This window comes from Euleptes europaea, chromosome 8 (genome assembly GCF_029931775.1).
Source record: "Euleptes europaea isolate rEulEur1 chromosome 8, rEulEur1.hap1, whole genome shotgun sequence".
NCBI lineage: Eukaryota > Metazoa > Chordata > Lepidosauria > Squamata > Sphaerodactylidae > Euleptes > Euleptes europaea.
The window spans coordinates 14,064,634-14,084,322 of record NC_079319.1 but is presented as its reverse complement, the minus strand read 5'-3'; the positions used below and the strand labels follow the sequence as shown (position 1 = coordinate 14,084,322).

Genomic DNA, 19,689 nt, shown 5'->3' with positions numbered 1-19,689 from the left:
GCAACACTTTTTATATATTCTAAAAGCATCCTATAATTTAGGCATCTTTTGTGACACACAGTGCAGTCCTATGCATGTTTACTCAGAAGAAAGTCCCAGTTCAATCACCAGGGCTTGCTCCTGGATAAGGACTACATCCTTAGAGAGTCAGCCTAAGAACACCTTCCTGGGAGTAAGCACCATTGAATACAATGGCACTTACTCCCGAGTAGATATGCTTAGTGCAGCAGAGCAACCAGCAGCTTCTTAAAGTCTCCTGAAGTATCAGATTGGATGGCTTCAGCCAGAGACTTGTGGTACATTTTCTGGAACTTCTCCTTGATGGTTTGAAGGTCGATCTGAAAAGGACAGACAGAAGAAGAAATTTTAAGCCACAGTTTTGCCACTCTGGGAAACTCTCTTTGGGCTTCTGAGTTTAAACACTTAGAAAAAATTGCATAAGAAGCAAGGTGAGCTCCCCCATAAACTCCACTCACAATTTTCTGGCTATCATTTGAGCACCCCAAGCCCTGGCCAAATATAGACAAGGCTTTAAATCAACTAGGAATAGTTGGAGTTCAAGATTCTTCCAGGAGTTTTGGACATTATCTTGTTTTTCTGCCAACAGTTTTGCCTTGCAGGGAACAAGAGGAAGAGAGGACTGAGCTCCCATCCTGCTAGGGACCAAACCAGATAGGTCTTTCACTGTCTGAGTCCTGGATTGTGGGAGACAGAAGGTGTGAGATGACAAAGTTCCCATCCTCTGTGTGTGTGTGTGTGTGTGTGTGTGTGTGTGTGTGTGTGTGTGTGTAAAGTGCCGTCAAGTCGCAGCTGACTTATGGCGACCTCTTTTTGGGGGGTTTTCATGGCAAGAGACGAACAGAGGTGGTTTGCCAGTGCCTTCCTCTGCACAGCAACCCTGGTATTCCTTGGTGGTCTCCCATCCAAATACTAACCAGGGCTGACCCTGCTTAGCTTCTGAGATCTGACGAGATCAAGCTAGCCTGGGTCCCATCCTGTAGGGGATCAGATAATATGGAGCTCTGCATCTTTAATACCTATCTTCTCCCCTGGGTAAGGCCTGAGGTCTACATAACGGTCTTTACTTCTGGCAGTGAAGAGACATTTTAGGGCCCATTCAGATGACTGTATAATTCTAGTGTTGATTTCCGTATCTGTACACCTAGTTCGGGTGAGTAGCACACATACAAAAAATGCCTCTCAATAATTCCAGCAATAGTAATCTTCCAGATCAATGAGATCAAGGCCACTCTTTGGAAAGTAAGGAAACTGCTTGTGTGTTTGAACCACATATGTAACATGTTACCCTTTGTATTCTATTTATTAAAAATATTTATACTCAGTTCTCTTCAGAATCTGCCCAAAGCAGCATTGTATGAATGAAAAAAATTAGCACTTAAATGGGTTTTATTCAGCCCTTTCCCTGGAAATGGCTACGGTTGACCTCAGTAAAATCCCCAAAAAGGAACTACCAGAAGCAATCCTAGAAACACATTCTGGTGGTAATAAAGAAACAGAATCACTCTGCTAGCTCTACTATCAAATATGGCATTTTCTCTGACATGATTTCTTTCTTTTTTAAAAGTTTTTTTTTTTAAAAAAAACATAGGGGGAAAAACAAAAGCAACATTGGGTTTTTCTGCATTCCCAGTTTCCTTGCTTCAGTCTAAGGTCCTGGGTTTTTTCAGTTCTGCACATGTTTTGCTCCCTCTAGTGGTCGATTCAACATAAAGCTGCTTTAAATGCAGCATAAAAACCTGCAGTTTACATCTGCAGGAAGATACACTGCATTTAAAGCAGCTTTATGTCAAATTGACCACTAGAGGGAGCAAAACACATGCAGAACTGAACCCCCCTCCCCCGTAGAAAATGAAAATGCAAAAAAGCCCATTAATTCCTAATCATTTGTAATTCAGAACCAATATTTTCCATATGTGCCATAGCTTGATTCCAGTTGTCTATGCCGGTAAAATTTTTAGCTTTCAGAAGGAAAGTCAATCGGACTTCCTGCTATTCTTGTGTATTTGGAGAAGATTTCTTTCCCAATGACGGGCAAAAACAATATATGCTGCAGAGAACACATATAATAGAACTTCTCTGTTTTTGCTTGTAATTCTTCCTACCATTGTGCAGAAGAAACATCTATGGGGTAAGCAGAATTAGAATTCCAGTTTCATACGTTAAACAGTCTGACAACATCTTCCAGAAAGACTTTGCCCTGGGACACTTTCTGGCGTGGTTTCTCATGGTGGAACAGTGGAGGCTACATGGCCAGGAAGAGCATTTGAAATGTGAATCTCTTCTCACTAAATAAAAGAGCTTTTTTGGTTCTACATATAGTGAGTCAGATGCCCTGGATAGCCTTTGAAAGATGGTGTCAATGTTACCTTTGGTAACTTTATTTAATGCAGAGCAAATGTTAAGAGAGATATTATCAGGGAATTTATTTTATTATTGTAAATATAATGAAGGTTTACAGGAATGTTTAATTTAGCTGGTCTTTAAAATGCTTTAACCAGTGATGAGCAAACATTTCCAAGTAGAATTTGAAACTGGTCCATTCAGGAGAGTTATTTTATTTGGAATATTTATTTGCGGCCTCCCAAGAACAATGGTGCCTGAAGAGTAAGGGAACTGACAGAATTGGTCCTTTTTAAAAAATGGATCCATTTTGACCAAGGGGTAGGGCATCTGGGCCCCATTGTATTTCCATTGAGGGTTTAGATGTTTGTGCCTTTCTCAACCCAGAGCTGGCAACCCTATTTCCAGGTGGCATTAATGGAAACCTGAAGCTTGAGAGATCAGTAGTAATTCCAGGAGGTCACCAGCCCCCAGCCCTAGAGATTCACAACCCTACCTCATAACAACACTGTGAGCTAGCTTAGGCTGAGAGAGGATGACCACCCTGAGGTCACACATAGGGTTGCCAACCTCCAGATACCAGCTGGAGATATCCTGCCATTACAACTGATCTCCAGCCAAAAAAGATCAGTTCCCCTGGAGAAAATGGCTGCTTTGGCAATTGGACTCTATGGCATTGAAGTTCCTCCTCTCCACAAACCCCACCTTCCTCAGGCTCCACCCAAAAAACCTCCCGCTGGTAGCGAAAAGAGATCTGGCAACCTTAGTCACATAGCAAGTTTCGTGGCAGTGTGGTTATTTGAACTTGGGCCTTTTACATCCCTAGGCCAGTATGCCAATCACTAGTATACCACGCTGGCTTTCATCTTAGTGCATGATTCTCACACCTAATCTCTACAGGACTTTTGCACATATCTTTAAGTATCCCATTCTTTTTAGGTCTCCCAAATGGCTGACTTACCTCAGCCCTTGTCACCAGGATGCGAATTAAAGTTTCTTCATCCGTTCCTACTCCTTTCATAGCATCATAGAGACGGGTAGCGAAGTATCCTTGGCAATCTCTTGCACACCTTACTAAAAAATAACATTTTAGAAGGACCTTCAGAACAACAAGAAGCCCCCCCCCCCAATGGAAATGTGTAGCCCAGTAATTCGATGTCTAGGTAGAAATTCTGTGAGCATTTGTTTTAGATGGGAGTTTGACAATGGGGTATGGGCCCCTGAAATATGGTTTCTTATATCTCCTCCCGTCCCTTGATCCAGTGCTGGCAATTGAAGTCATAGGATTCAATCCAGACTAAATTTTTCATCGGCAGAATGGAAATTTCCTGGCTCTCACCTCTCTGCAGCCTACTCCATGAAAGGATCCTTCTAGGGCAGGGGTGGGGAACGTCAGGCCCGGGGGCCATATAAGGCCCGTGAAATCATTTGGTCTGGCCCTTCATGGGTCCTAGCAGATCTCTAGCTCAGAAGGATGCTGTTCTGCCTGAATCTCTTGGGTCCAGCTGGGGACTCGCTCAAAAGCGAGTCGCTCTATGTGGCAGACACTCGGAGCCGTCTCCGGTCGTGCCTCTTTGCTAAACGTTTGACCAAATATAGCAGGCAACTTTTTAAGTTGATAATTTTGTATGGCCCGCGAATGATGTTACAAATATCCAAATGGCCCTTGGCAGAAAAAAGGCTCCCCACCCCTGTTCTAGGGGATCCTGTGCAATAATATTGGGGAGGGGGATCTGCAGTGGGGAAGGGGAATTTGTGGAAATTACCAGTTTGGTCCAACCCATTATGAATGTCAAGCAATCCCTATTTAAAAATCAGTTCTTACCAAGTGTTAAATAAGCCTTCTCAAGATCTCCAGAAGTTTCACTCTTAATAGAATCTTCGATGTCTTTGCCAGTCAACTGTAATCAAAACAACGATGACAAAGTAAATACTTTTGGGGTGGTGGAGATTATTGTGTCAGGACACAAATCACATTTGGAGTTTTTTTGTTTGCTTGTTTTGTTTCTAGCCCTGTTGTTGGTCCAGGACAAGCTCTTCCAGGAATGATGATGTGGTTAGGGGCAGGGCCGGATTTAGGTTTGATGAGGCCCTAAGCTATTGAAGGTAATGGGGCCCTTTATATGTCCAGCTGTCCTTTGTCAACAACAAATTGTCACTGTTTTTTGTGTTGAATATATGCTATATGGTAATTTATGGACCTAATAGGTATCTAAAGCCATTTGCACGTAACAAAATATGTATTTTATCAAAGTAATCGTTGAACTGAAATACAATTAAGAAGAAGTATATTAATAGTGAAATAATTATTAAGCTCTAACTTAAAATGATAACACTGTTGCTGTATGTAGGTTTTATTTTATTTGTTTTTTATCTTATATTTTGGAAATGTACATCCAGTTTTTTTCCCCTTTAAATTTTTTGGGGGGCCCCAAGAGAGTGGGGCCCTAAGTTATAGCTTGTTTAGTTTATATGTAAATCCGGCACTGTAACCCTGTGTCGCTTCCAGGTTTTTCACAGTAGTGATGTAGCGACACAGGCAATGCTGCACCCCCCATGTAGGTGATCCCAGCCCTCCCACTGGTTACCAGGCTCAGCTTGGGAACCCTAATTTCTCTGAGTATGTTCTTTCAACTCATTTCCAGTTAGGGTTGCCAACTCCAGCTTTGGAAATTCTTGGAGATTATGGGACGGTGCCTAGAGAGGATGGATTTTGAGGAGTGGGATCTTGGTGGGGATGTAATTCCATAGAGACAACCCTCTGAATTTCCTTCAGGGGGATGTATATATCTCTGTAGTTTCATGGAATTCCACACGTTTCACTCCCTGTAGTGGTCGATTTGATATGAAACAGGTTTAAATCCAGTGTATCTCCCTACAGATTTAAAGTGCAGGTTTTATGCCAGATTTAATCTTGTGTTATATTGAATGGACCATTAGAGGGACCAAAACACATATGGAACTGAACTGGCCCCTCCCAAAAGAAACAGGCATTTAGAAGAGAGGAAAATGGGAATGCAGAAAAGCCCCTAGACTGCAGAGTGCATGTTTTTATTTCCTTTGTGCACTTGTACATACAAAGCTACCTTATACCTGCCAGAGTAGTCCATCTAGCTCAGTATTGCCTAGCTTGACTGGCGGGCATTCTTCATGGTCTCGGGCAGAGGTCTTTTTGCCCAGCACACAAGAACTGTTCACTGACAATGCCCGGAACTAAACTAAGGACCTTTCACATGCAAAGCGCATGCTTGACCACTGAGTTATGGACTCTTCTCATATGAACTTATACAAATTCCTTATACCAAGTCATACCCACCAGCTGTGCACTATCTATTCTGGCAAGTAACAGCTCTCCAGGGTCTCAGGCAGAAAAAGGTCTTTCCCAATACCTGCTGCCTGAAATCCTTTCAGCTGTCCAATTCAGACCACCTTCTTTCCCGACAACCACAAATCAGTGGCTCTTAAGGAGCCAAAGGCTCTTTCTGAAGAGTTCTGTTTTACAACCGCAAGAGAAACATTGATTTTCTAATTTCCTGTTCCAGTTGCCATCTTCTTTCTGGTTCTGTGTCCGTGTCTTTAACAGGAGTCTAACACACAAAGTGTTTCCCTATGGCAGGGAAACACTTTGTGTGTTGTGTGTGTGTGTTAAGTGCCGTCAAGTCGCTTCCGACTCATGGCGACCCTATGAATGAAAGTCCTCCAAAATGTCCTATCTTTGACAGCCTTGCTCAGATCTTGCAAATTGAAGGCTGTGGCTTCCTTTATTGAGTCAATCCATCTCTTGTTGGGTCTTCCTCTTTTTGTGTGTTAGACTCCTGTTAAAGACAGAACTGTGAAAAACCTGGAAGTGACACAGGGTAGCTCTAGGAATTGCCAGAAACTCTACAGTAAATCTTTCTATGGTAAGTTTCAGGAAATTCCTAGAGCTCCCCTCTGTTACTTCTGGGTTTTTCCCAGAAGCGATGTAGTGACGCTGCCATGTTGCTGTTTGTTCCCCTCCCGCTGCCACTCTCAGCAGCAGTGGGCAAAGAGAGCTCCCAGCTGGAGGTCTCCTGTGAGAAAGCAGCCCTCTCAGAAATAGTTATACAAATAGCTCAGGGTTTTTAATTATTTTCTTTCTCAGCTTTGTAGCTATAGAGCAGGGCTTCTTTAACTTTTTCCACTCTTTTTTTAATAAAATTTTTATTGTTTTCAAAAAATAAAAGTTTATCATCCATTTAACGACTGTTATAATAGCAATCATGAAAAGATATTTCTGTATGTTGCTAAAAATACAAAGTAATAAATTTAAACAGTGACTTCCCCATCACCTCCCTCTGCTTCAAAATAGATTAGTATATTTCTTTCGTTTATTATATTAACCCTAATATTAAACAAAAATCCAATAGTTAATCATCAGAAAATACATAGTGGGTCAATTCAGTGTGTAACCTTCTAATTTCCCTGAATGTAATTCTTGTTCACAATAGATTCTCCATGCCTCCCATAACTTTTTCCACTCGTGACCCCTTTTCGCCCAAGAGGTTTTTACGCAACCCCAGATATATAGGTATATAAAACAGGCATACAAATCAAACATCTACTGATAATAAATCATAAAGAATTTTATTTCAAAACCATTTTTCGCGACCCCCACGTTCAGTTGCATGACCCCATAAGGAGTTGCGACCCACCATTTAAGAAGCTTTGCTATCGAGAGCGGGCTTTCAAGCAAGATAGTCGAGCAAACAGCTGGCGCTAGTAAATCAGGCCCACACCCAGTTGCCAACCTCCAGGTACTAGCTGGAGATCTCCTGCTGTTTACAACTGATCTCCAGCCGATAGAGATCGGTTCCCCTGGAGAAAACGGCCGCTTTGGCAATTGGACTCTATGGCATTGAAGTCCCTCCCCTCCCCAAACCCCGCCCCAAAAACCTCCTGTCGGTGGTGAAGAGGGACCTGGCAACCCTCTTGAACAAGGATACTTACACGCTTGTAGGCCTCAAAGGTAGCTCTGAGCTGCATGTAATTCCTCTGTGCCAAGACATCATTGAAAGCCAACTCATCCGTCCCCCAGCGGCCTTCTCCTGCCTCAGAAACGGAGCAGTGTTATAAGGATGGCATCGCTGCCCGAGCCTCAGCAAAGAGAACAACCCCCACCCAAGGTTTTCAACCGTAGAAATGCCAGCATAATTTAAACGTCGAGACCAGGGCGAGAAAACATGCATACTTATAAGGTCCTTTCGGCAATGGAGTGAGCTGCCAAGGAAGCTTTTAGCTCATGTTAAATATATAAATTAAACAGTGAACATTCAGACTTTGCTTAATAGGAACTGAGGAGCAGTTGACAGTTTCCAAGCACCTGGCTGGAATGCAAGGAAAAAAGAAAGCGCAGGGTGAAAAGATCAACTTTTTACACACAACACGATGCTGCTCGAGAGAGAACCGGCGAGGGAAGTGTAGAATTTCAATTTATTTGATTTAATCCTAGCATGTTAGTCATTCGACATTCGCAAGATATATAAAGAATATGGGAGCACCAAAAGTATTATTCTATGAAGGCACAAGTTTATAAGATAATATCATTTTATTAAAATAATATTTGTAAGCTGTAGTTATCTATATAAGCCAGTAGGAAGCAGCATATCCTAACGAAAGATTAAACTTCTGCACAGGTGTAGTCTTAAGATTACGTCACAGACTGATACAGGCTGATACGAATAAACAGGATGGTGAGCTAATCGTAAATTGAGCTCGGGGTGGGCACATCACGGGGCTATACTGCATCATGAAATCTGAGAAGACAAAAGACTTCGAAATTGTATAAAAAACTGAGAAAAGAGGCGTGACATTTTGGAAGAGTCTCATTTTGGCCACGAGGCTAACTTTTCCCTTGCTAGCAAAACAAATTTCCCTCTTGCTTCTAAAAACCTGAGTTGTCTCCGTCCTTGGTTGAATCTGGCCAGAGAGCGGAGTAGCCTTTTGCATCCTACACCGGAGCTATAAAAACAGAATTTCTCCATTAGGCTGGCAACCTGTTTCAGGGCGCAGAGGTTACTTTGGACAGTAGCACCGCCCATCTCTGTGCTAGGGTTGCCAACCTCCAGGCGGGGCCTGGAGATCTCTCGGAATTACAACTGAGCTCCAGACGACCAAGATCAGTTCCCTGGGGGAAATGGCTGCTTCGGAGGGTGATCTCTATGGCAACGTACCCTGCTGATATTTCTCCCCTCCCCAGACCGTGCCTTCTCCAGGCCCCACCCCCCAAATCTCAAGGTATTTCCCAACCCAGAGTTGGCAGCCCCACGTCTGTGCCCTCCTCATACCCACTCAACTTTTTATCTTGCCCTGATGTTACGCTTACTTCGTAAAGGTTCTTAGCATCAATTTGAGCTAGGTTGTCATTGATCTCCATCCCGTCCTCTCTGTTCGCCTGGTGAAAATGATATTGTGTGAAGAAGAAAAACAATCAAAAGGATGTCAAAGTTATGGGGTTGCCAACCTCCAGGTGGTTAGCAAATATAGACACTTCTGTGTACATAATAGTTACAATAATAGTCATTGCGATGTAGTTTCAGGTGATGTTCGTCTGTAATAGGAGAACAAAATTCAAGTCCAGTAGCCTGATCTCGTCAGATCTCAGAAGCTAAGCAGGGTCAGCCCTGGTTAGTATTTGGATGGGAGACCACCAAGGAAGAGCAGGGTTGCTGTGCCGAGGAAAGCACCGGCAAACCACCTCTGTTAGTCTCTTGCCATGAAAACCCATAAAAGGGGTCGCCATAAGTTGGCTGGGACTTGACGGCACTTTACACACACACACACACACACACACACACACACACACACACACACACACACACACAGTGCCTTAGAGACCAACAACATTTCCCAGGGTGTAAACTTTTGTAAGTCAAAGTTCATTTCTGACAAATGGAGGAGAGGAGAACCAAGTATGTCACCTTGAGCTCCTCAGAGAAAAGGCGGGATAAAAATGGCACTAAAACTAAAATGGCCATTTCATGTACACTAAAACTCTGTGAGGAAAGTTAGGCTGAGAAAGAACAAGTGGTCCAAGATAACCCAGAGAGCTTCATGGTAGAGTGGAAATTTGGTCTCCCCAGTCGTAGACTAACACCCTGGTTTGGATCCTGTCGATAATTTCCACAGATGAATTTCCAGCTGTGGAAATATTCATTCTCCACCTCCCCCTTCCTGCTGCAGCCCCCAATCCCCCCCCAATGCTTCTCCTGTGAGTTGGGAGGCCCCAAGAAAGAGTGGCCAACTTCTGTTGCATTTGCTTTGCATGAAATTCAAACATAAAACCCCTGCGCTGCCGAGAATGTTTTAATTTAAAATTGATTTTGTTCTGCCTGTGTTCCCAACATTCACATGTGATGTCTTGCATCTGATGAAAATAGGTTTTTCTTCTGGAAACACTCACCACCTTGGTAAGTGTGCTAGCCCTTAAGGAGCCACAGGGTGCTTTGGTTCTTTCGCATGCTAAAAGGGATCTCGCAAAGGCATTTTGTACTGCCCTCTAGTGAACATTGTCATATTGGAAAAGATATGCTAAAGGTAGTTCTCTCCCTTTCCTTTTTGTCCTGCAAAAGAAACTTTTCGTACTCCACACACACAAAAAAGTTAACTAGAAGGAATTAAAAAGATGAGAGATTTTCCAGACAACATGCAATGAGATAGGAGGCTGGCTCCAGTGGCCTGTCAGGGGAAGGAACTGAAGGATGCAGATCTTTCCCTTGTTCTCGTCTTCCCCTAGCAGTCGTGTCTCATGCCAGGAAAGTTGACTTCAGTCAAAGGACCCGCATGAGATCAAATGGGGAAGGAAGGGGTAGGGTCGGCAGCCTTTTCTTGGCAACTGGCAGGAGGATCAGGGGAGTGGGGGAGACATGCGGAATGGTATTGTGTGATGCCATTTCTGCCCTCCCAAATGGAAATGACGTTACTGTGTCTCAGGACACTCTAGGATTTCCCCGGAACACTGTGGTAAAAACCATACTGTTTGGGGCAATCCCTAAAGCATTGTGTGATGCAGCGATGTCAATTCTGACTTTACAGCCAGAAAAGATGTTGCAAAATCATGAGATGCTATTTCCCCCCAGCATTTTTCCTCCACTGTACCAATGAGTTGCAGCGGGGGATGAGGGGCTGCCAGTGGGCGTTCTCCTGCTCGTGGTGGGCAAATGGCAACCCTAGCCAGGGGGCAAAAATGCCTTTCCTCCATCTTCTGTTAGAGGAGTTGAAGTGGCAGAAGAGAGGTGGTTTTGCTCCCTTCCGCCTCCTCGCTACAGTGCCCCCGGACTTGTGCGGCTATTAGTCCATACACATTCCATGACCCCTGAAGCATTAAAAATGTGACACTCACAAAGTTTACAGTGGTACTCCCAAAATTCTACCTTTCCAGCCATCTGTGCCATCCTAAGCAGGTCTACCCAGGTCATTAATGCATGGTTTTTTTCCTGAGGTTAGTTGTTTGCTGGACCCACACCCTCCTGTTGGGAGTCTATGCACCAGCAGTCTCCAAGCTCAAATCAAGTCCCCGCCGCTTTAAATGCTGCTTTGTAATTGGCTTGCTTTGTAGTGCTTACTGTGAGAGAAACCGCCCCCCCAAACCCAATTGCCAAATAAAAAAGCATTTTAAGAAGAAAAAACAAAAAACAGAGCAATCTGAAAGGAGGTGGGGAATCCAAATTTCGTTTTTTAAAAGCCTTTCTTCTGCTCAGAAAGAGCTCCCAGGGAGCAGGAAGCATTTGAATCCCTGCCTCTTTACATGCTGCTTTGTAATTGGCTGCATGCTTTCTGTGATAGAAATCACGCTTGGGTGTCCCACGTTTTGCATTATGCATGGGGATTTCACTCGGGCTGAGCTCAGGGGAGAGGGAAGAATTGGGTTAACAGAGGAACCGGAAGGTCCGGGATTTGTGAGGGCTGACAGCAAGGTCATCTCTAATAGACAGAAAACTCATGCATAACTCCAAGGAACAATCGAGACAGAATGGGGGTGAACGTGAGTGAAAGTACCCATGCATAAACGGCCTCAGAATCCTACACAGGTTTATTTAGTGGGGTTTACTCCTAGGAAAGTGTTCGTAGGACTGCAGTGCCGTATCAGTTGATTCTCTCAGGCCCCATAGAAGTGTGATTGCTGACGAGGTAGGAAAAACTTGCCCATCCTTGTCTGTGCCCTGAGTCTCATTTCAACTGGGTATGCAAAAAAGCTCACAGACTTAGCATGCCGGAAATCCATAGTCTGTGTGGGTGTTTATACATAAATTAAATAAGTCTGTCTGTCTCACTGAGCCTCAAGGCAGACGACAACATTTTAAAACAATGCAATAAAAGTGTAACTCATAGAAGAGACAACCCAATAAGACTGGCTTACACAATTAGAACACAATGCATGCACTAATAACCATGTCCTAACCAAGCACACATAGAGAACTCTGCATGTGTAGCAGATGCTGGGAGAGACAAACCCAGAGTGGTGAATTCTTTTGCTTTGCCAGCACCACTTTTTAATCAGGCCTAACATGCGGTCCATGTAGTCCCCGTGGCGCAGAGTGGTAAGCTGCAGTACTGAAGTCCAAGCTCTGCTCACGACCTGAGTTCGATCCCGATGGGAGTCCATTTCAGGTCGCCGGCTCAAGGTTGACTCAGCCTTCCATCCTTCCGAGGTCGGTAAAACGAGCACCTAGCTTGCTGGGGGTAAAGGGAAGATGACTGGGGAAGGCACTGGCAAACCACCCCGTAAACAAAGTCTGCTTAGTAAACGTCAGGATGTGACATCACCCCATGGGTCAGGAATGACCCGCTGTTTTCACTGGGGACCTTTACCTTTACCTAACATGTGGTCCAGTGGTTCTCCAGGGTGGTGTAATGGTTAAGAGCAGTGGTTTGGAGCGGTGGACTCTTATCTGGAGAACCGGGTTTGATTCCCCACTCCTCTACATGAGCGGTGGAGGCTAATCTGGTGAAGTGGATTTGTTTTCCCACTCCTCCACATGAAGCCAGCTGAGTGACCTTGGCCTAGTCACAGTTCTTTTAGAGCTCTCTCAGCCCCTCCTGCCTCACAAGGTGTCTGTTGTGGGGAGGGGAAGGGAAGGTGATGGTCAGCCGGTTTGATTCTCCCTTAAGTGGTAGAGAAAGTCGGCATATAAAAACCAACTCTTCTTCTTCTCAGTCATGATACAGCAACAGTCAGACTCTCTTACCTTCAGCACAGACAGAAGGATCTTTCTTAGGGACCCACTCGTCTCACTTTGAACATCAGATTCCAGATCCCTGCTGAAAACTATGGAGAAAAGAAAGAGTCTGCATGACCTGGATGGCCCAGGTTTGCTCAATCTTGGCTGCTAAGCAGGGTTGACCCTGGTTCATATTTGCATGGTAGTCCAGGGTTGCTACGCAGAGGCAGGCAATGGCAAACCTCCTGTCTTTGTCTCTTGAAAACCCCATGGGCTACAACTTGATGGCATTTTCCACCACCTCCAGTGCATGGTTATTTTTGTGAATGGGGGAAGATCTTTAAAAAATAGGTCACTTACTTCTTCTGTAGGCATCCTTTATGGCTATGATTTGCTGGGACAGAGACAATAAATGCACAAGATTAGTAACATGCATATGATTTTAGAAAACACACTGCTTTGGAAATACAGGTTGAATATCTCTTATCTGAAATGCTTGGGACAAGAAGTGTTTCGGATTTCAGCTTTTTCTGGATATTGGAATATTTGCATATACATAATTTGCATATACATCTTGGTGATAGGTCCCAAGTCTAAACATGAAATTCATTTATGTTTTATATACACTTTATATACAACCACAGCGGCTAATTTTGGGTACCTGCAATTCCCTTCAGTGCCTGAAAGGACTCTGAATCCTGAGCATACGGTGCACTTTCACACATACTGAATAATGAATGCACTTTTAGTGCACTTTCAATGCACTTTAATGATAGTTTGCAAGTGGATTTTGCTGTTTCACACAGTAAATTCCAGCTGCAAAGTGCATTGAAAAAGGATTAACAGTGCATTATTCGGCATGTGTGAAAGCACCCTAGAGTTTCGGGTAGCTAACTCTCTGAGCTGGTTCCCAGCCACAGACTCCTTGACAAACAGTGGCCTTCTATGCAGTCATTTTTTAAAAAACGCATGTGAATGGTCCAGAAATAAAGCTAGCCGAGGAAAATCGATGGATGAACTTCAAAAGAAATGGAAATTCTATTGTGATTATGCTCATCCGAAAGCCTAAAATAAGATATTTGCACTAGAGCTATAGTGGATGTGGAGGATAGAGGAAGGCAAAGAAGAAATAAATGGGGGAAGTAGGCAGTAAATTGTAGAGAAAGAATTTTAGTAGAGTTAAAGTAGGGCTGATAAGAGTAATTAAGAGTAGTGCTAACAGATACTGTTTGTAATGTTAGAGTTCAGATTTTTGATCAATTTAACTTTATCAATTTTCTAATGCAAGATGCTTATATGACTTAGAGCAGTTTATTATTAAGTGGAATCTATTGTATAAATGAGCAATTTTTTATCATTTATTGGCTTATCTACAACTATTCACTGATTTCCTTGGAAGTATTAATCTGTGTGTGTGTTTGTAATGTCTAAATTCTTTAATAAAATATATTTTAAAAAAAACACAGCCAGCCCTACCTGGTTAACCCTTGTACAAAGGACCTCGATTAGTACAGATTCATCAGTCCCTGCTCCTTTCATTGCTTTTTGGAGTTCTCTGGCATCATATTCACATGGCCGGTCCAAGAGGGCCAACGCTGTCTTTTCAAAATTCCCACTCAGCTCTCCTTTAAGAACGTCTTCCAAATCCTGATTGAAAGACCATAGCAAAGTCATGCAAACAGCAGTCAGGGATGCAGCCAGACCGAAAGGCAGAGGATGAGTATAAAGTGTACAAAGATTAGCACCCCAGTCCAGCAAGGGAGAACTCTTCTGGCTTTCCACAAAGTATGCAAAACTGCTTTTTTTTTTACACAAGTAATAGGGCTGTATTATAAGAGAATGGTTCAGAAAGCTGCTCTGGTAAAGGGGTAAGGACAGTATTACTGTATACTATCTGATTAGGGTTGCCAACCTCCAGGTACTAGCTGGAGATCTCCTGCTATTACAACTGATCTGCAGCCGATAGAGATCAGTACACCTGGAGGAAATAGCCATAAGAACATAAGAAAAGCCCTGCTGGATTAGTCCAAGGCCCATCAGATCCAGCAGTCTGTTTACACAGTGGCCAACCAGGTGCCTCTTGGAAGCCCACAAACAAGGCGACTGCAGCAGCATTGTCCTGCCTGTGTTCCACAGCACCTACTATAATAGCAATGCTTCTCTGATACTGGAGATAATAGGTATGCATCATGACTAGTATTCATTTTGATTAGTAGCCTTGGATAGCCCTGTCCTCCATGAACATGTCCACTCCCCTCTTAAAGCCTTTCAGGTTGGCAGCCATCACCACATCTTGGGGCAGGGAGTTCCACCATTTCCACATACCTGCCCAAACATGATTGCCTCATTAAGAGGAGCCTGTAGATGGATCTCGGGGAGCACAACATGACATGTGGGAGGTGGGCCTAAGCTCGTAACAAGTTGCACTAGGAACTGAAGACCAGTGAGGTAGTTATGTGCCCATGTTTAATTGGAAACAATATTGAATGTCATTCATTGTCAGAAACGGCACCTTTCTCTATTAGTGTAATCAGAAACGGCTCCTTTGAAAGGGGACAAACACAGACCCAAATATCCATTTATCCCAGTGAATCTACCTTGCCATACAAGGTCTTGAACTTCTGTTTCATTTGTTGCCTTTGGTCCGATGAACGCGTGGACAGGAGCTCAATGATAACTTTTTCATCGGTGCCTACAAAATACGAATGGGAAAAAGTAAGACCGTCTCCCCACTCAGAGTCACCTGAAGAGCAAGGCCGACAGGCTGGCCCGCTGATCAGCAGTGTGTGGGGGGGGGGAGATGCCCTGCCCCTTGTGGGGGGCTTGCAACCCTATTCAGATCTCTGGGTAGGGTTACCAGCTCTGTCTTGGGAATTCCTGGAAATTTGGGGGCAGAGCCTGGGTAGGGTGAAGTTTGGGGAAGGGACGGAGCTTAGTGGGTATGTGTTTCCACAGAGTGTGAAGCTGCTGTTTTCTCCAGGGGGAACTGATCTCTGTAGTCTGGAGATCAGTTATAATTTTGGGAGGACTTCAGGCCCCACCTGGATGATAGCCATCCTACCTCTAGGGCACCCCCTCATTTCTGGAAGGGAAGCGTCAGAGCCAAACTTCTGGCTAGGGCAGAGTCATAATCCGACCATGTTTTCTGAACCTATGAGTATCATTGGTTCGATCCTTAGGTTGTTGGGAGAGGAGACGCCTGTCATAAAAACATGTCCCCACATCTAAACAAGCACATCATTTTTTCCACTGGCTGGCTCCCCTGCTTCGGATTCTTGTCTCACGTGACAAGTGGCAGCTTTCTTACCCATCCCTTTGCAAGCTTTATATATCTTCTTGGCATCTCGCTCTGCGTTGAAATCATGGTGCCGTCGAATGGTTGGCTGAGAAAGCAGAAAAAGAGAGTTCAGTGGTTGGGGTGTCCATTTGAAATGCCTGTAATATTGAATCAATACCCAATGACAATAAAACAGCAGGAGGTTGAAGATTCAAAGCAGTTTGTTTATTGGCCCAATACACACACCGAGTGAAAATTGCCCAAAGCACCAGACAATTCACACCCACATCAAAGGATTGCAAGCATGAATATAGTCTTTGGTAATGGGTGGTACAGAGACGTAATACATAACGTAGGGACCCAAATACCCAATATTAGGGACCCCCGGATGAGCATACCCTATTAGAGAATCGGAGGCGTTGCATAAAAAGTGGTGATCTAATGCTCACTAATGAGCAGCGAAGACCCGCCATTGTCAGGTGCTTCTTTGTTTGATCCTAAGTTACTGCCATCCTTATCTTGGACCTTGGTTCCTGCCAAGGCTAACTAAGGAGGTTCCTAGCTGGTCCTTATGAGTGGGAAGCCAGCTTATGAAAACATACTAAGGCCGTCTATGGACTCTCTAATTAGCTTCTAACAAGCAACGCTGGGCCTCTTATACTCGGGGCATGTAACATATACAAGTGCTTGGTGTAACTGTAGAAGCCACCTCTAATATGCTGAGTGTGGCATGTTCATAAGTGCAGACATACTTTATTAATTACAGAGACTATATTTCAAAGAGAATACATTTCCAATATATTTCCAGTAGCATATATTGATTTCATGCATAACACATTATGTCTTTTTTATCTGTGGTAGAGCATCTGCTTGGCATGCAGAAGGTCCCAGGTTCAATCCCTGGCATCTCCAGTTTAAAGGATCTCCAGCTGACAGAGATCAATTCACCTGGCGAAAATGGCTGCTTTGGCAATTGGACTCTATGGCATTGAAGTCCCTCCCCTCCCCAAACCCCGCACCCTCAGGCTCCACCCCAGAAATCTCCAGGTACTTCCCAACCCAGAGCTGGCAATCCTACCACAAAGGTGCTAAAGTGTAGAATCCGTAGGCTGTAACCATAGCCAGCAGGGCCGGGGGAGAATACATCCTTAAGAACAGAAGAAAAGCTATGCTGGATCAGACCCAGGCCCATCAAGTCCAGCAGTCTGTTCACCCAGTGGCCAACCAGGGGCCTCTAGGAAGCCCACAAACAAGACGACTGCAGCAGCATTATCCTGCCTGTGTTCCTACTCAACTTCCATCATTCAGATTTAGGGTTGCCAACTCCAGGTTAAGACATTCCTGGAGATTTGGGGGTGGAGCCTGGGGAAAGCAGAGTTTTGGGGAAGGGAGGGATCTCAGCAGGGTATAATGCTGTAAAGTCTACCCTCCGAAGCAACCTTTTTCTAAAGGGGAACTGATCTCTGTAGTCTGGAGATCAGTTGTAATTCTGGGAAATTTCCAGGCTCCACCAGAAGGCTGGAAACCTTATTCTGACTCCAGTTCTCACCTCAAAGGATTGACTGGGTGGCTTCTCTTATTTTAGCACCCAAATCCGTACAGTAGACTAGCACCTCTCCTCCTGTACCCTCAAGTTAAAAAGACACCTGTGTGTTCTCTGTGGACATTTCCACATGGGTTATCTGTCCCAGATCCAATGCTGATGGGAAGTGTTCTCCCCCCACCCCGCTTCCCCATCGTGATGCATTTGTGCATCTCCCGGGTTTCCTCGCTTTTCTCTGATCTTCCTCAAACCTGCCTTGCTTTGAAGCTTTGACAAAAGATCACAGTAAAGCCTGGATGATTATTATGCTGGTTGGAAAGTTGGGATTTTTCTGCACACACGGCAGTCATATTCCCTGACCCTGTCCCTGTGGTGGCCATTTCCTCTCCCTATGATCAAGCGGCACTTTAAAAAAAATGGCAATTTACTATTGCTGTATATCAATAAAACATGTGCAACAGGTTCTCTGAATTCCCAGATTTCATTTTTTAAACTGAGTCGCAAGCCCCTTTCATTGCAGAGATATAAGGGGAAAGACTAGAGTCCTCTTTTTTAACATATGAAATTGGTAATTCAGATAACCTGTTACACATATTTTTACAATGGTATAGCAATATGATATTCAGTTGCCAACTGGAAAAAAAATGAAAAGCCCGAATGCCCTGGAGGAGGAAGGATGGTCATGGCTGGGGAGACCACTGATAGCCACACCAGCAACAGGGGAACCACGCAAGACTGTCCCCGTGTGGAAACCACCTAGGTTTTGACCAAATCAACCTATTATTGCAACATGGCGGAAACTTCTTTATGGCAGAATTCCTGTTTACTCAGGCTGTCTGCTAATTATTGCAGGGAATTAGATCGACCAGCTTTGAATCTATCAACCGCATTTAAATACAACAGCATTTTTCATACACCATTTTGAGGATACTGAAAGAAGGGTAATCTCGTTTGCAACATGATTTTCAAAAACTAGCCCATATTTCCAACATGTAAAATTTATTTAAAAAAAAAATTTTTTTTTCAGGCTTTCCCCCCAAATAAAGTCCCCAAGGCAGCAAACATCAGGCATTAAGATATTAAAATAATATTTAATATGTATATAAATATTTTACAATACAATAAGAACATATAGATCAGTGGTTCCCAAAGTGGGCAGTACCACCCCCTGGGGGGCGGTGGGATTACCTAGGGGGGCACTAAGAGGCAAGAGGGCAGCAGGTGGGTGCTAGAGGTGGGTCCCTTCAACTGTGTTGTTCACTAATTTACAATAGATCAAGCTATGGCACCATGCTGGCAAATTGGGTGGAAACTATCAGAACATTCCCCCAGACTTGGAAGAGCTGGTACCACTGGATCAAGTTCATAAGTTTTGTTGAATAAATTTCAACTAAAAAGTTTTAATTTGATTCTGAACAGACGTGCAATTAATTGTTACTGTTTTGAAATTTTATTGTTATTATCTTTTTTAGTGCGCCATGCAAACCCCTATTTTGAATAATGCTTTTTATAGGATAGGGTAGGGGGTGCTGGGGTTGTGTTTGTGGAACCAAGGGTGTGGTGGCCCGAAAAGGTTGGGAACCATTACAAACAAAAAAACACAGAAACAACCAAGGAGGAAGGCCAATAAAATGGCCGTTTTTCACTCCTTATTTGAATCACAGGAGAGAAGATGCCATGGTATAGCTCGATCTCATCATATCTCAGAAGCTAAGCAGGGTCGGTATTTGGAAGAGAGACCACCAAGGAAGTCTCTGTAGAGGAAGACAATGGCAAACCACCTCTGCTTTCTGCTGGCCTTGAAAGCACCTTGCTGGAGTCACCATGAATCGCCTGCGACTTGACGGCACTTTACACACATACACACATACACACACACACACGTTAGAATTGCAGTTAACATAAAGGACCCCAGATAGCCTCAGAATGCAAACTGTTTCCTTTAATTCTCAGCCCAACTGATTAAAAAGTGCTCCCTTTAATGCATGCAGCAAATATGAGAAGCCAGGCTGTTAACTGAGAACAGAAGTGGAGGAAAATAACTAGTGAAGTAGATGTTTACTTACATGAAAGTTGCCCATTTCCCTTTAGCCTTCAAGAGCCTTGGTCTTCAATGGATTAAGCATCTCTGCCGTTGTCAGGTTTTATGACGCTCCACATCCGGGATTAATGAATAACTTCTGGCATTATCTTTTGTCATTTAATCGATAAGTAGGTGTTCATTAAAAAACTGTCCCTTTAGCAAAAAATGGGGAGTGTGAACTTGTGGGTAATTTTCTAATGGTCGATTAATTTATTCGAGCGAAAAGATGGGGCAGGGGAAACAAGAG

The 19,689-nt window shown here is 43.8% G+C and overlaps 1 protein-coding gene across 1 annotated transcript; it reads right to left on the bottom strand.

Annotated features, from left to right (window-relative positions):
* Positions 1-218: 218 nt before the first annotated feature.
* On the bottom strand, positions 219-19,468 carry ANXA13 (annexin A13). Its single transcript, XM_056854379.1, has 11 exons — positions 19,426-19,468; positions 15,847-15,922; positions 15,137-15,231; positions 14,016-14,186; positions 12,900-12,933; positions 12,567-12,646; positions 8,705-8,773; positions 7,330-7,431; positions 4,187-4,262; positions 3,323-3,435; positions 219-338 (listed from the first exon to the last, which is right to left on the bottom strand). The coding sequence occupies exons 1-11, from the start codon at positions 19,438-19,440 to the stop codon at positions 219-221; spliced, it is 951 nt and encodes a 316-aa protein (XP_056710357.1). The 5' UTR covers positions 19,441-19,468.
* Positions 19,469-19,689: the final 221 nt, after the last annotated feature.